The sequence below is a fragment of the Phocoena sinus genome, chromosome 3, assembly GCF_008692025.1.
Source record: "Phocoena sinus isolate mPhoSin1 chromosome 3, mPhoSin1.pri, whole genome shotgun sequence".
NCBI classification, from domain to species: Eukaryota; Metazoa; Chordata; class Mammalia; order Artiodactyla; family Phocoenidae; genus Phocoena; species Phocoena sinus.
In genome coordinates this window covers 41,620,710-41,637,162 of record NC_045765.1, presented here as the reverse complement: position 1 = coordinate 41,637,162, position 16,453 = coordinate 41,620,710, and the positions used below count along the sequence as shown (strand labels likewise).

Sequence of the window (16,453 nt, the reverse complement as noted above, 5' to 3'; positions counted from 1 at the left end):
GAGACACACTCTGTTGTACACTTTGAATGTCCAACATGGAGCTCAGATGCTTTCACTTGCACATTCGGCCCCTGGCTGTGTAGGACAGTGACTGGGGACAGCGATCTGTCCTCCACTTGCCCTTCCACTCCCAGTGCGCACCATGTGAGTTCAGCTCACAGAAGTGTGACCCTGCCCTCCCACTCACTCCTGTGCAGAGAGACTGGCTGTGGTTGGACGGCCCGATTCGAGCCTGAGTGCTGCGTAGCATAGCAGGTACCCTGGCCCCAGAGCTTCACTCTGGTCTTCAGTTATCCACCTATAAAAGTTCTAAGTAAACTGGATGGACGGTTGCAAATTAAAATGCCTGTTGGGGGCCGGGGGGCGGGGGAGCTGTAAACTGGAAAATCCAGGTCCCTTCTAAGGGCAGCCACCGCTGAGCTCCAGCCTGTTGTTGCCACGTGGGAATGCCAGCCCTGTGTGGCCAGTTCTCACGAGTTCTCAAGAGGAACTGGAAATACAGACCTTTACATAAATATCTCAATGTTTAACTGTCTCAAAAACTTACATTTAGCAATGTATGAGCCGGCATTTCTTCACCTACAGTAGAGCCTTGGTATTTAAAGTTGGTCCATCATCTGAACGCTTGTTAGACCTGCAGAATCTCTGCCCTGCCTCGCCCGCCAGCCGGCTGCTAAGTCAGAGGCCCCAGCAAGTTGCCTGCTCATGCTGGGCTATCTGACTGAGCTGATTGGTGGAGGCCCCGGAGGCCTCTGGGATGAAGCCCCTTGGCCAGCCAAGCCTCAGACACACAGGTCTTTCATTTCAGATCTGTCACTAGCGTCCCTTTTCCACATCTCTGTCCTCAGCAGCATGAAAGGGGGAAAATGCAGTAAATATTTCTGTTCGTATTAGTTGACTAGTAGTACTGCACGCTAGCTCTGAAATTATAAACAGAAATTTACAAAGTACGGTTCTTCCCCTCAGTACCCTCACCCTCTCCCATTCCGCTCCCATGTAAATAATGTGGAGGTTGACTTTTCAGGAGGCATTTTAGGGGGCGAGGAGAGTGGGGCGTCTTGACTGTCACTGGGAGCCCACAGAGTCAGTGACGGTTTGTTGCCGAAGGGTGTCTGAGTCATCTTCCTCTAGAAAGCAAAGGAAGGTCTAGTCTTCATACCATGTTGCCTCTTGATCTGAGGTATAGCATAAGTAGTTCCTTTCACTCTTCTGTCTGCTGCCCTCCCTTTTTTTCATATGTAACTGCTGAGGGCTGCCTCGAACCCCTCACACACCGAACCTAGGAGAGGTGGTTCGTTGCCAAGCTTCCCCCAAACTGGCCGGCCCCTGCTGGGGTCGACCTCCTTTGAGGATCCACAGATATTGATTGTGATGGAAGGAGGAACCCATATCTTACTGTACCATTGGGACAGAAGTTCCACTAGGAACCGGACATCCTTTTGTCAAAATAGACCTTGAGAATATTGAATATCAGATCAGCTGAGGTCCAGCCTCTTTGAAAGGTGGCACTTGCCACCTCCCACCCCCATCAGAATCCCCTGCGAACTCTGTTACAATGCCAATTCCTGGGCCCCATCCCAGATTCTCAGCATGCAGAGCTCAGGGGCTGAATTCCAGGAATATGAATTTTTTAAATTTCCCCAAATAAGACTTAAGCTCATTACAGTTGAGAAGTACTAAACTGGTCCAGAGGTTTCCCAATCCAGCAGCTTCATCCTGATCAGGAATACTGGTTAGAAATCCCCAGTAAGACCTACTTAATGAGAATCTCCACAAGGGCGGCCCAGGGAAAATTCTCCTGGGGAATTTGCACATGTAGGTTTAGATGGCACTGAGTCCAACCGCCTTAGGCCCAGGAAGGGAAAGGAGCTACATTCAACCTCAAGCAGCTCAGAAAGGTCAGAGCCTGAGCGAACACAGTGACATGCACAGCCACAAAGACACGTTTAAGATGAATCATGGGAATAGACGATCTTCCATGTGGAAAAAAAAAAGCAGAATGAAAATAATCCACAGTTCCCACCACAGTGCCTGGCATATAGGAGGAAACAACAAATGTGTGGAATTGAATCTTCCGTTTACTTAACAGTTTTTGAGTTTGTAAGGATCTTCCACATCCTGATACAGTAACAGCCATCAAGTGCAGCGTGCGTGCCAGACAGCCTGTCACTAGTTTTACATACACTGATCCATCGTCATATCAAGCAGGAGCTGTTATTAACTCCGGTTTATGAAGGTGCAAATGCACGCTCGGAGAGGTTGAGGAACTGCCCAAGTAACAGTGGGAGCTGGAGGCACTCCTGGGAGCGAGTCCAATGGTCGTCCGACCCTAGGGACACTTGTCAACTCCACCATCAAAGAACTCAGGGGCACCGCGGTTTGAAGCAGTGCGGCCGCAACAGTTCCCCTTGCCCTGATCAACTGGATTCACTAAACTTCAATGAGGGATTCCTCGAAGTCACTAAGACTCTAGTTAGGAAGTTTAATAATGTTTAATGGAGGTTAACAAGGTATATCCAACTTTCCAGCCAGGTTTTAACTTACCAGAGCTGAACAGAGATTAACAAGCCCAGGAGGTGTAAAGGCACCTGCATGATTTAATGGGGTTAATGAAACTGTCAGAGGTTGGCGGAGAGGGACAGAACTGGAGCATGCCTCTGTTAACGAGTCAATCTGGTTGAGGTCAACAGACATTTATTAAAGAGCAGAAGCCTGCCCCGGTTCGCCCTGGGCACCACAGGGGTAGCAAGGAAAAGAAGGCCATGGTCGGACCATGGTCTGTCCCGGTTGGTGGGATTTGCAATGCTCCTTTCTTCTCTGTGCTTTCTTGGTGTTGTCTAAATTGTTTATAATGAGCATGAATCATCTTCACCAAGACTGTAAAATAGCAAAGCAGTTTTTTTAAAGTGCTCTCAAAGCATTTACTCTCCACTCGCATAGTTTGTTACATATTTCTAAAACCTGTAGAAAACAGTAAGAGAAGTAAAAACAACAACGATAATAGTCTTAAATTAAGGCAGCACTTAACTGTTATAAAGGGCTATCACCTGTTACCTCCGTGGGTTTTTGTCACACACTACAAAATAGGAATGTACAAAGTCACTGGTCAGTGGGGAAAGCAAAGCCTCCTCTTCTGCCTCCCAGACTGGTGCAGTTTTTTCACTGAGCACTTAACTATGTGACAGGTCCAACAATAAGCACTTTACTAGAAGTACTATTATTCTCTCTATTTGATAGATAAGGAAACAGAAGTTTAGAAGGGTGAAATGGCTTTTCCAAGGTCACCAGAGAGTGGTGGGTGGGGATGAATCAGACACAGGTCTATCTGACCCCAGAGTCCACTGTGTCCTGCTGCCTACTAATTGGATAAGCTAGCGTCTCATGGGAGCATTGTTTAGACCAGTGAAGAACTGTCAAATAATAGGTGACTGGTTTTAAAAGTATTATACTTATGTCAAAATTGTAAAATATTTAATGACATAGAAGGATGTTCCTATCAGTTTAGAAATACCAGATATGCATATATACATATGCATATTGTATGAATATATATATGCGTGTGGATATGCATATTTATATGTCGTATGTATACCCTTGGCCCTCCATATCCACAAGTTCCAAATCGAGGATACAAAGGGCCAACTGTACCATGCCATTTTATATAAGGGACCTGAGCATCCATGGATTTTGGTATCTGTAGGGATCCTGGAACAATTCCCCTGTGGATACAGAGGGACGACTGTACACACTGTATGTGTGTATATATATATGTGTGTGTGTGTGTGTGTATTTATATGTGTATATGTGTATATACACACTCATTCCTGAATCTGTGACTATGGGTGTATCTGCAGGTATATCAAAATATCTATCTACCAATTCCATGTATAGCCATACTATATCTGTATCCATATTATTCAGAGTAAGGGGGAAATGGTCAGGAAGGAAAGGGCTTTCTGAAAATCAAGGGAGCTTCCTGGAAGAAGAGGCTCCTAAGCGGGCCCTCGAGGGAAATGGAAGGTTTGACAGGAGACAAGGGTGAGGGGAAGTCCAGTCCAGAGCAGAAAGCCCCACATGCCGGAGTGAGGAGTTTGTACTTTGGAGTCACCAAATCTGCTATCATTAAAAATCAAACCAAACAGCAGAATGTGGTCAAGAAGATGTTTGAGTGTCTGCCATGAGCCAGGTACCTGGGGGAATCTGGAAATGGACTCTGCCCTCCAGGAGCTGGGAATTTCAGAGGAGTTCATACCTAGACAGGGGTGGAAGGCAGTCCTTCCACTGCTGAAATCCTAGGGTCCCTGAGGAAGCCTTGGAGCCCCTGAGTTCTGATGAAGGAGCCAAGCATAATGAGCTCTGCCGTCTTGGAGAAGCCAGTGAGGTTTAGCAAATGTAATGAGCTTAATTAAGCTGGGGCAGCTAATGAGACTTCCTGAGGGCTCATGGCCATCAGCAAGGTTAGACTCTGCTAAGTGAGCAGAGGGAGGACACCTGTGCCCAGCCAGACCCCTCTGAGCAACCTGCTCAGGAGATGGGGTGTGCAAGAGTGGCCAAGCCCCAAGGAGCAGTGCAGTCCGAGGAGCAGGGGTCAGACCCAGCCATGTCAACAAGCAACCGCCTGGAGTGACATCATCTGATGAAGCTCAGCGCCGCCCAAAGAATGAGGACTGGGCTTCCCTAGTGGCACAGTGGTTGGGAGTCCGCCTGCCGATGCAGGGGACATGGGTTCGTGCCCCGGTCCGGGAAGATCCCACGTGCCGCAGAGTGGCTGGGCCCGTGAGCCATGGTCCGGAGCCTGTGCTCCGCAACGGGAGAGGCCACAGCTCAGCTAGGGGAAGTTGAACTTGACTGAGCCAGTTTAAACAGTCCAAGGAGGCCCTGACATTTTCAATGATAAGGATGTTTTCTTTGTGGTTGCTAATGTCATCTTCAAATGCATACTATTCATGTTTCTATCCAGGAATATTTCCAAAGCTGAACATGGAAAAGTGGTCAGGATGACATACCTGCAGCAATGGTAGCTTTTATTTGTTAAACACCTACTAGGTGCTGGACACTGGGCTAGAATACTTATGTGCACGGTTGTAATCCTCACACAAACCTGAAGAGAAGCTGTTACCATCCCTAGTTTTCAGATGGGGTAACTGAGGCTCAGAAAAGTTAAATAGCTTACCTAGGGCCTTATAATGAGCCAGAATTTGAACCCATGTCAGTCTGACCCCTCCATTGCATCATGCAACCTCTACCACAGAAGGAAGTAGAATATTGGCTGTGTGGGGGAGATGGAAGAGTAGTAAAAGCAGTTAGAAAAACTCAGGATCCCAGCAGTCTAGGGTATTTAGGGGGAAACAGCCCTCTGCATTCCATTAGCCCAAAGCAATAGTGACAGAAGGATTCCGAGGTACCAAGAGAAGATTATGTTTTGTTCAGTAGCTCCCATCCAAAGAAAAAGAAAGGAAAAAAAGAACCCATACATATATGATGCATTTTAGACTTTACATAGTAGGGAAACACAGACCCCTGCCCCAAGGCAATTTAGGGGATCTTGGATTGCAAAACCCTAATGTCCCTCGGGAGTTAGCCTCATGCCCAGGACTCCTGGCTCTGTGAACTTTCTGGGTCCCCTCTCTGCTCTCATCAACTGCCAACGGAAGTTAGAAAAAGTGTGCCCTGGGGCTCTAGGGTCACTGCATAGGGGAGAGAGTCTTGGCTGATTCTCTACATTGAACTCAGAGGAGGGAGAGTGGCCACCAGGTGGCGCCCTCCCCTTAGTCAGGGGCAACCCCAGGCCACCTGGGAAGGAAGGCTCAGGGCTATTTTCTGTCCGCCTCACAAGCTGCTGTGTTTGGTGAATGCCTTGATTCATACCACTGTAAAAATCTGGACAGTCAAAGCAGAAAGCAACTTAGATCTCTGGTCCCAACCCCTCATTTTACAGATGACAACAAGGTCTAGTGGGAGCCAGGAAGTGCCCAAAGTCACAGAGCAGGCTGAACCCCCTTCTCCTGACTGGTGGGCCTAGTGTTTTCCACCACACTAACTGTTCTCACACTCCCCCAAACACCTCGCACACCCCACCTGGGACTGCCAGAATACTGCGCTGAGCCAGAGCTGGCTCAGCTTCCCTGCCATTCTCTGTTGCTTCCTAACCAGGCCCTGGAGTCCAACCCCAAATGCTATGACAGCAGCAGTGATAACAGCTCACGTTTACCACTTCCTACTCTGGGCCAGCCTATGAGCTTACCACTTGTTATTTAATCATGATTGGATCTTCACAATGTCTCTGCAAGCTATTCTGCTTTCCTTTTTACAGAAAAACGCTCAGAGAGGTTAAGAAACCTGCCCAGTGCCACACAGCCCATCTAACAAGCTCATCTGTCTGTGAGTACAGGCCTGCGGGCCAGTCCCAACCTCCTTGTTGACATTCACCCCGTCTCGTATGCTATATTCTCTGTTTCAAAACACTGTCAAAAGAGCTTTCCCCCTTTTTGCCCGACAAGAGTTCAGTGGGGTGAGGAAAGGTATTGTTAGCCCATCTTAGAGGTTAGAAAACTGGGGCCCAAGAGGATAATTGGTCTGAGGTCACCTGACTCATGGGAGACTTGGATCCGGAACCCAAGGTTCCACCACTGAGCGGGACACTCCAGAGGACACTCCATATCTCACTGCCCCACCTACAGCCCTGCTGATGTCCCTGGAAATCATGGAACTCAGCGGCTAAAACTGCAGGTTTGGGAGGCAGCCAGGTCTGGGTCTGCCTGCCGCGTATTAGTCATGTGACCGTGAATAAATTACACACGTACCCTCTGTGGTTGTTGGGATGAGTAGATGTGTCCATATAGGTTGAGCACTGCTGTCGGGTACACAGGAAGTGCTCAGTAAATGGTGGCTACTTATTGATATGACTAACTAAAGCTCCATATTTAATATTCCTGCTACATGATCTGTTAGACCTGCACTGCCCAAATATGGTAGCCACCAGCCATGTGTGCTGGCTTTTGCATGTTTAAAATATGGTCCAAACTGAGATGTGCTTTAAGATGTATAAAACACACCCCAATTTCACTCAGTATGAAAAAAAATGTAAAATATCTCAATAATAATTTTTATATTGACTACATGTTGAGACTAAATTTTAGGCATATTGAGTAAAATAAATATATAAAAAATTAATAATAAGTTTAATATTAAATATATATTAAACTTAATATGTGATATATTAAATTTAATAATAAATTCACCTGTTTCCCTTTATTTTAATGTGCTACTAGAAAAATTGTAAGTACACACATGGCTCCCATTGGTGGCTTGCATTAAGAGAAATATACTACTATATTCGTATATTGAGCACTATGCTACTTAGTGCTGCCTTGGACAGTTTCAGAAACTCAGCTGCCTCAGCCTGCCTGCCCCTGGGTTTGTCTTAGTGATGTGGGATAAAAGAGCTTTGAACCAGGGATCCACTCACTGGCTCTGTGCCCATGGGCAGGTCACTGCAACCTCTGTGCTGATCTTTCCAAAGCAAACAAACAAGCAAACCAAAATAAATCCTCAGTGCCTCACAAGGCTATTGCAAGGATTAAATAAAATAATAAAAATAGCTCTGCCGTGGACATCATGTTGCCTTATCTCATTCGACCCTCACAGGCCCCAGGAAGTTGGGGCAATGATCTCAGCCATTTTGTAAATGAGGAAACTGAGGCTCAGAATTGTTCAGTAACTTGTGCAGGGTCTCCTGGCCACTGACAGGTTCTATGCCCTGCACTGGAAGGAGAGAGGTTAAGTAGACAAAAGGGAAAGAAGAGTACAACTCCCCATGTGACCTTGGGCAAGTCCCTCCCCTCTGTGGGCTGCAGTTTCCCCTTCTGTAAAATGAGGGAAATGTTTGGATGGTAGGTAAGGATTTTTGAGGTCCCAGTGTGATGGGACGCTTTGAACAATTCAGGGAACATAGACTTCTGGAACTCCTCAAAAGTCCGATGCCTTCCACTGTCCATTCTGTGGGGATAAATGTGCATTTCTGTTTGTTTTAATAACATTTGTAGGAGCTTTTATATAGTGTCTATGTCTGCTTACATTAGACGCTGTGTAACATTGTTAAGAGTCTTCCACATTTTCCCATATAAACCTTCTTTTTTTAAAAAATATAAATTTATTTATTTTTTTATGTCTGCATTGGGTCTTCATTGCTGTGCATGGGCTTTCTCTAGTTGCAGTGAGCGGGGGCTACTCTTTGTTGCGGTGCGTGGACTTCTCATTGCAGTGGCTTCTCTTGTTGTGGAGCACGGGCTCTAGGCACGTGGGCTCAGTAATTGTGGCACGCAGGCTCAGTAGTTGTGGCTCATGGGCTCTAGAGCACAGGCTCAGTAGTTGTGGCACACGGGTTTAGTTGCCCCGCAGCATGTGGGATCTTCCCAGACCAGGGATTGAACCCGTGTCCCCTGCATTTCCAGGAGGATTCCCAACCACTGAGCCACCAGGGAAGTCCCATATAAATCTTGTTTTTTATGGGTTTGGGAGAGCTCAGCTGTAAAAACTCTCTTGGCTGAAAAAAAATTTTTTTTCAAACAAATTAGATTTAAATCAGGAGGCTGGTTTCAGATACTTTAGAGCCTGCATATTTTTTCTTAGCAGTCACTTTTCATTTAAAAATGAGACTGGCTGATTGCTTAGCTTCGTTTCTTTTCTGAAGATTTAGTAAGACCACAAGCTTCACTGCTGGTTGCCTGAAGAGAAGGATACAGAGCCGTTTCCAATAGAGCCCTGGGCCTGGAGTCTGCTGACTGCCAGCTAATGACAACTCAGTCTTTGACTGCTGTGTGACCCTGAGCTGGTCATTTCCCTCTCTGAGTCTTCTTCCATCCATGCGGAGCATAATTCCTGCCCTTCTCCCTTCTGGTTTATAAGGAGAAAAATGTGCTCAAAGAAGTGAAAGTACCAAGGAAAGGTGAATGCACTATACAAACATCACAGGCTGGTGCAAAGAATAAAGTGCTGAGTTTTTCACCAGCAGAAAGTATATTCCTAGGATCAGTTTTACAGTTAGGAAAGAACCTAGAGGTCAAGAAGCCCACCCCTTCCTCATTTTATAGATGGGATCCACTCTGATCCAGGACAGAGGAAGAGGGTTCCAGGGGAAGGCTGGAGTTAGCATCCCAGATCCCTTCACAAACCCCCTTCTTTCTTTCTCTACTTACTTTGGGGACCAAAGATCAGACTAAGAGAGGCTGTATTTGTAAACACACACACACACACACACACACACACACACACACAACTCGGAGGTGCTCCAAGATGTGGGGAAAAGCCAAGTCTCTGGAGGCAGCCAGACCTGCCCTTTCATCCAAGCCCAGCCTGCCTTTTACCTCCTATGTATGACCTTGAACAAAGTTCTTCACCTCTCTGAGCCTCAGCTGCCTGAGTATTAACCTCGCACAATCCTTGTGAGGCTTGAATGAAATAATACATACTAAGGGCTTAAATAAATCTCCTTAATAAAATATAACTGTTGTTATTATTTCATGTATTACAGGTTTTAAATGTGAGAAGAAGACTACATTTACTGTGTGGAAGGAATAATAAACCCTTCAAGACAAATATTTAACTATGGTATATTAATTGATAGTAATTATTAGGATTATTTCTTATTCATTACTTATACCCACAGTGCCGAGCACAAGGTGGGCACTCAATTAATGCATGTTGAATAAACAGCGTACTGAAACTACACTGGCCACAGGAGAAATTAGAAGGAAATTTCAGCTTAAGTTTTTATTGCAAAAGTAGTACTTATTCATTGTAGTATAGATAGATAGATAGATATGGCTAAGTAGGAGGAAAAGTCAAAATTATCCTTATTCCCACAACTCAGAGGTAGAGGTGTAAATGTTTTGATGTATATTCTTCCACTTTTTCTCCACGAATGATATTTATGTATTTATTTTTACATAAAGCAGGTCACTGCCTGCTTTAGTAAGCTGAGAGGGTTTTGTTTTCCCTCTCTTGTATCAGGAACACTCTCCATATCAATTACCACATTTTTTCTAGGGGCTGAGTAGTAACCCACTGATGGATTTATTCAAACAGTTCTGTAATTATAACACATTGGAGGTCCCTTTATACTTTTTACTCTTTAGTAGACTAGTCCTTTAGTTAAAGCTTCGTAACATCAGTTAGTATTTCCTTACGACAAATTCCGGGAATTTGCTTTGAAGTTAGTGATCATTCCATTACCCCACCTCCCAGATTAAAAAAAAATGTTATGTCCTTAATTCAAATGAATAATGATACCATCTGCCACAGCCAGGTGGAGGTGGGTTTCGGACAAACCGCGTTGAAACCTGGGAGAGAATAAGAAAGTAAAAGGCAGGCTCTAAAACTATTCCATGGAGGGAGAGCTAATGACGGATGAAAGGAGTTAGAGCCCGGTGCCGGGAGAAGATCTGGACCCCGAATCTGGAGCCCTTGGTGAAAACTGGTTTGTGAAACCGGGAGCAACTCTGTTCTGTGCTGGGGGCTCGGCTTTTGCAGTCGGGGAGTGAGGGCTGGAAATGTGGCACGGGCGTTCTAGGCGGTGAAGTAAGTCTTGGGGAAACTGGGAAGAGATCCTGGTGACCCCCTCAATGGGCACTGGCCCCCTGTCTCAGCTTCTGGGTGCTAGGTCTGAGATCGGGAGCAGACATGGCTGGGACCGAATGTTAGGTTCCTCCGCCGTCTTCTCCAAGAGGGTTTGCGCCCGTCCGTATGGGGTTTTCGGAGGAGGCCTGTTTATATGCCAAACTTGGCTCTGGCTGCCACGGGCGGTACCCCTCGGTACCCCTCTCTCCTCTCACTGGCCGGGGCTACAAGAAAGCAAGACCCGGGTGCGCATTCTTCCCGTGCCTGGGATACTTCGTGGTGCTAAAAATAGTCGCGGGCGGCGTGCTCTGTGTTTAGCCAGAGAATGGTCTGTAAACTAAACTGGAGTCCTGGGTTCAAATCTAGGAAAGGTCCCCTCCGGGCTGGGGCACCTCAGTCGGCTTGCTCCCTGGGTCTCTTTCTCCGGATTTCTTAGGAGCTTCCCAGCTCTTGGAAAGAAAATGAAAAAAGGAAAAGTCGATTTTTCTTTTCTGCTCCTCCTGGAGAGGCCTTGGGGCCTCGGGCCGGGTACTGAGGCCGGGGGAGGGGTGTGCCAGGACTGCTCGTTACCGTGAGGTGTTGCCCTAGTTAAATCGCGGGCCTGTTTGATCTGGCGGCGGGTGGCGAGAGGGAATAAAGGAAAAAGTAGGGGGTCAGAGTAGAGAGAAGGTCATACCTCCGCCGCCGTTTCCTCGCGCCCATAAAACACCTTTTATTAACTCCTTCGCGTCCGGAAAGGCCCGCGTGGCCGCTCAGCACTGCCACGGTGTTTACAGCCCAAACTAATGGGGCCCCATATTCACCCCGATGCCGGGACGAGGCGCCTGGGGCACGCCTGGCCCCGGAGCTGCGCAGGGTCTCCTTTCTCGGCCCCAAGCCCGGGCCTCCAGCTCCGGATGTGGAGCGAGAAAGCGCCGAGAGACCCGCGCGTGTCGTAACGCCTCGCTCGCAGCGCGCTCCGGGGGCCGTGCAGGCACCGCAGACCATGAGCTCCCTCGGACGATCGTGCGAGCTGTTAGGAGATATAAAAGCGCTTAGCCTAGAGCCTCGCACACGGTTGCGCACAACCACACTGGTTGTCCGTACGCTGTTATTCAGGGACACAGAAACGCCTGCATTTGCCCGCCCCAGTTCAGCCCAGCACGCACCCGCACCTTGACAAATGCACCCGCTTTTATTCACCCCTACAACTAGCCATGGGTGCACACGTGGAGGCTCGGAAACTGCTCTCCGCACATTTCTTAAGTGCCCGAATTAGCCTGCACATACCGCCCCCCCATCCCTTTGCACAAAATCCATATACTCTCACAGATACTTGAGTGCTTTGTTGCTAGAGAGAAACCTAAACGTCTCACTTTGACCGTGAGCACTCACGCTTCTTTCACTCATGTATAAAATCATAGCTGCTGCGCCTTGCCGAGTCCTTACCGCGTGCTGGGACTGTGCTCCGCAGCCCCTCGTTGGCCCCCGCTCAGCCACGGGGCCCCGTGTGATTTCCTGCACCATGACACGTGCAACTGCAGTTTCAGAATTTCACATACGCGAAAGTATTCCCGAGGGCATTCCCCTGTTCCGAGCTACCCTGCCCTCGCGTTGTCCCTCGTTTGTGTGACAAGACCCCCTTCCCAATAACCCCAAACCGCGGCCTGCAGACACCGATGTGCCTACTAACCCACAGACAGGCCCAAATTCTGACCCACAAAAGTCCTCGCTCATCCCCTCTGGATCTAATTCGTTTCCAGTCTTCTGTTCTGTGGGTTCATTAAATCTATCCTGTCCCCACACACACCCCCCCCATTATCTTCTAAGGAGAACTCAACTCTTTGTTCCAGGACTCCTTTATCTGCCCCCTTCCCTTGATTTGATTTGCAGTTTGGCTTGGCATTTATCAAAAGAGAAGTAGAACAGGAGGTGCTCTAACTAGCAGAAACGATGGAGCGGGGTGGGGATACTCGCCAAGATACCACACAGGCTTCTGCTGATTTCAGAAAATGTTTTATTAGTCAAGAGCATAGATACTGCTTTGCAAAGGGAGGGGGCGGTGAGTGGTCATATAGATTTGAGGTAGAAAAAGGGTGAGGACGGGGGATAAACGAACACCTGAGCGCAGCAGGCATGGTAGGTAGTTTAATACATAAAAACTTTTCAACAAAGGGAAAAGTTTTTATTTACAAAGGAAGGAAGAACGAAAAGGAAGAAAAAGAAAGAAAGAGAAAGGAAGAAAAGCAAGAAGAAAGAACAAAACGCAAGAAGGAAGGAAAGAGAGGTAAAGAAAGAGCCATTTCCCTTGGAACTAAGTAGGAAGTGCAGCGACAAAAATAAAATAAAATAAAAACACCATTGTTTGAGGGAGGACAACAACAAAGGCAGCCCTCCATCTTCCTGGTTTGGTTCTCTTTCCCTGGCAGAAAACTATTGATTCCTCTTATTGCATTTTAATTAGGGAGGAGAGCTTGAGGAGGGTTTTGACGCGAAGCCGACAGGGGGGCGAGAAAGACAGGCAGACAGTGTAGTGAGGAAGGCGTTAGGGGTTCTAAACTCGCCCCAGAAGGGTTGGAAGGGTACGTCTTAGCGCGCTTGGGTCCCGCAGTCCTTCCTTTTCGAATCGTGCAGCCACGAGCCTCCCTCTCGGTTGCAGGGGTGGGGGTTTTATATATATATTTCTCTTTCTCTTCACGTATTAAAAACAATTTCAAATGACATTGCACGTGCGATCCAAATGTGTAGATGCAGCCAAGCGACCTGCCAGCGCCCCAGCGGAGGCCAGGCGGGATGCTCCCCATAAGCCCCTGGCACCCAGAGCCTGGCACTCGCCTCCGCCTTCCTCTGCTCCCGGGGCTCCGGGGTCGAGCAGCCGTGGCGGGGTCCTCGGCGCAGGCCTCGGCTCACTGGTTTAACTCCAGCGCCCAAACTTGCTGCGGCCAACCTGTGCGCCCTTTAATCCTCTTCTCGCCTGGGCCCAGGGCAGGAGGAAAGCCTTCGTGCTGCTGCTGCCAGAGGACACACACAAGAAAAGAGGCGAGAGAGACAGGTTTAAATGTTTCTGCTCCGCTCGCCCAGGCGTGGGGTAAAAGTGGGGGTGGGGTAAAAGGTGTTGGGAGCAGTAACTGGGAGCCTTTAAATAAGTGAGGAATTTCTGTTTGTGAAATAGGCAAACAGGCTCATAAATTTGCCTTTATGCGCCGAGTTCCTGGGGCGGGGTTGGGGGGGCCGGGATGGGCTGGGCAGCTTCTGGGGGTTTGGTAGTGAGAATTTTCTGCAGCTGGTGGAACGAATGCTCTTAGGTTTGGCTTTATGGCGCCGAAGGGAGACTGCAGGGGTTGGAATGGGAGGGGTGCGAATCAACAGCTTCCTCGCTCGCGGACATGCTCCCCGCACACATCCCACTTTCCGACCTAGTTTATAGCGCCTGGGCTTGGATACAGGGTTGGGTCTCTGCAGCCGGCTCTGGGCACTCAGAAGGCTACACGAATGAGCGGGGGAGTCGACCTGGCTTAGCATCCCCCTTCCCTGCTACTTGAAGGAGGCGGCAAAGTGCAGGGAGTGGGGAGACGCCCAATAACTACTTCCAACGAGGGCGTCGCCCGGGCCTGCATGTCCTCCAGCCCAGGGCGGCGGTTTACAGACTCGATGACCACGGTCTTTCCCAGTCTCCTCAGGTGACTTCCCTAGTTTACCACAGCCCCTGCGGGTCAGATAAAACCCAGGAGGCTCTCTAGTCTCCAACGCGCGGTGTTCCTGAGCGCACCCATCTAGAGAAACTAGTTCAGTTCCTCAGCTTGGAAATCACTGCTTCAGAGGTCCCAGAGCCCAGCGCCAGCGAAACTCAGCTCCAGAAGTGTCGCCTCACTGGAGAGGATCGAAAAAAGCCGAGTAGGGATTGCGATCTCCAAAGCCAAAAGAAGTGAGTGACTTGCTTGTCGGCGTTTATACACAAAACCATCAAGGTGGCCCTAGGAACCAGCCGTGGGGAGTGGAGCGGTGAAATATCCTCCAGATGTTTATTCCTCCAGGGAATAAACTGACTTGTTTTACCCAAGTAAACAACTCCTCAGGTAGGTGGCCTTCACATCCTGTCCCGTTCTGGGCCTCAGTTTCCCTATCTGTACAATGATGAAAGTAGACCAGCCTCTCTGGCAAAGGCCCTTTGAAAACAGCAGCAGAGCCCATATGCATCAATTCACATTCAGGCAAATTAAAGTAACGAACTCCTACAGCATTCTTAACCTGGCTTCCAGGAGATCCCAGGGATGAATCAGGACCCCTTGAAACTGGAAGTGAAATATATGGTGTGTGCATTTTCTCGGGGTCTGAAGCTTCCAGTGGATTCTTAGAAGGGATCCTATGAGCCTGTCCGAAAAGTGTAAGATTCTGTCTTCATTCACAGCCTTACAAACACTATCCACATTACAGATGAAGTCAAATATGAATCTGCCTCCCTCCATGCACACAATCCCACATTTAAACCATCTCAGAACTCCCCGCAGTCTCTCAAAATTGCATGAACGGCAACGCAGACTCCTTCCCCTGCATACTCGGCCTACCGATGCTCACCGCGCCCGCGCCCTTGGCTAGAGTGTACGGGACCCGGACTTACCAGCTCTCTTTTCCGCTTGCTCTCACGACCGCCATCCGCCTTCTTGAGTTCGGCCTTGAAGGCCTCGGGGTCGCCGGCCTGTGCGTCCTTGGCCAGCACGTCCATCAGGTAGGCGATGTAGCTGGTGGCCAGGCGCAGAGTCTTGATCTTGGAGAGCTTGGTGTCAGCCGGGACATTGGGGATGCACTCGCGCAGCTCGGCGAACGCGCTGTTAATGCTCTCTGTGCGTCTCCGCTCCTTCTTGGGTCCTGAGCCTTTCCGCCGGCCCAGGCGGCCGCCGAGCGCCTCCAGCCGCCCGGGGCTCTGGCCGGCCCTGGCGTCTGGACCGTAGGAGGCGGCGGCTGCAGCGGCTGCGGGCGGTGGCCCGCCTGCGGGGAAGTCCGGGGCAGCGTCAGCGGGGCTCAGCAGCCAGCTCTGGAAGTAGGGCCGCTCCTGGTGACAGCGCGAGGCAGGGCCGAAGAGGAAGGGCTCGTGGAGCATGGGGTGCGCGGGGTGAGGGTGGTGATGATGGTGATGGTGGTGATGGTGTGCGTAGCTGCCCACGAGGTTCATGTTGGAGCGGCCCCTGGCCTGCGCCGCCAGACCGATTAGCGCCGCCCCATGCGCCCCAGAGACAGCCGGGGCCACCCGTGGGCTCTGGGGCGGCGCTCTGGTGGGCACTGGCTTTGAGAGATTCTGGGGCAAGGCTGAAGATCACACCCGCAGCCCGTCTTCTGGCCGGCTTCTGTTGCAGGCGAGGACGAGGATGCCGAGAGACCTGTTTAACCCTTCTGCGGCCTCCCCTTCAGGGTCTGGCTTATATAAGCCTGGGGCTTTGATGTCAACCTCTCCCTGGAGCCAATGGCAGGGGGGCGGGGAGGAGGAAAGGGGGATGGCCGTCCCTGGTTTTAAGCTCAGCTAGCGCTACTCGACTCAGGCCGCCTGCGGGGACAGGGAGGCGGCCCCGCCTCCGCCCCTCCCCCCCCCAGTTCCCGACTTGTTGGGGAGATGGGGGCTAGTACTTGAGACACAGGCCTGTCAACGCCCAGGACGGCGTCTGTCACCCCCTCCCCGTGGGCCCAAGAAAAGGAATCTAGAATCATGGAGAGAAAAGGCCTTCACCTAGATTTTACAGATAACGAAACTGAGGTGCAAAAAAAGAGAAAGGTTCTTGTTCCTAGACCTTCCAGAATCCAAAATAGAAATTCCAGAGGTTCCCAGTCCTGAGCGGCATCTGCTCTACTTGGTCTCAGAGCCAGA

At 49.4% G+C, this 16,453-nt stretch overlaps 1 protein-coding gene across 1 annotated transcript; it reads right to left on the bottom strand.

Annotated features, from left to right (window-relative positions):
• Positions 1-12,596: 12,596 nt before the first annotated feature.
• On the bottom strand, positions 12,597-15,986 carry HAND1 (heart and neural crest derivatives expressed 1). Its single transcript, XM_032628119.1, has 2 exons — positions 15,215-15,986; positions 12,597-13,607 (listed from the first exon to the last, which is right to left on the bottom strand). The coding sequence occupies exons 1-2, from the start codon at positions 15,764-15,766 to the stop codon at positions 13,503-13,505; spliced, it is 657 nt and encodes a 218-aa protein (XP_032484010.1). The 5' UTR covers positions 15,767-15,986; the 3' UTR covers positions 12,597-13,502.
• Positions 15,987-16,453: the final 467 nt, after the last annotated feature.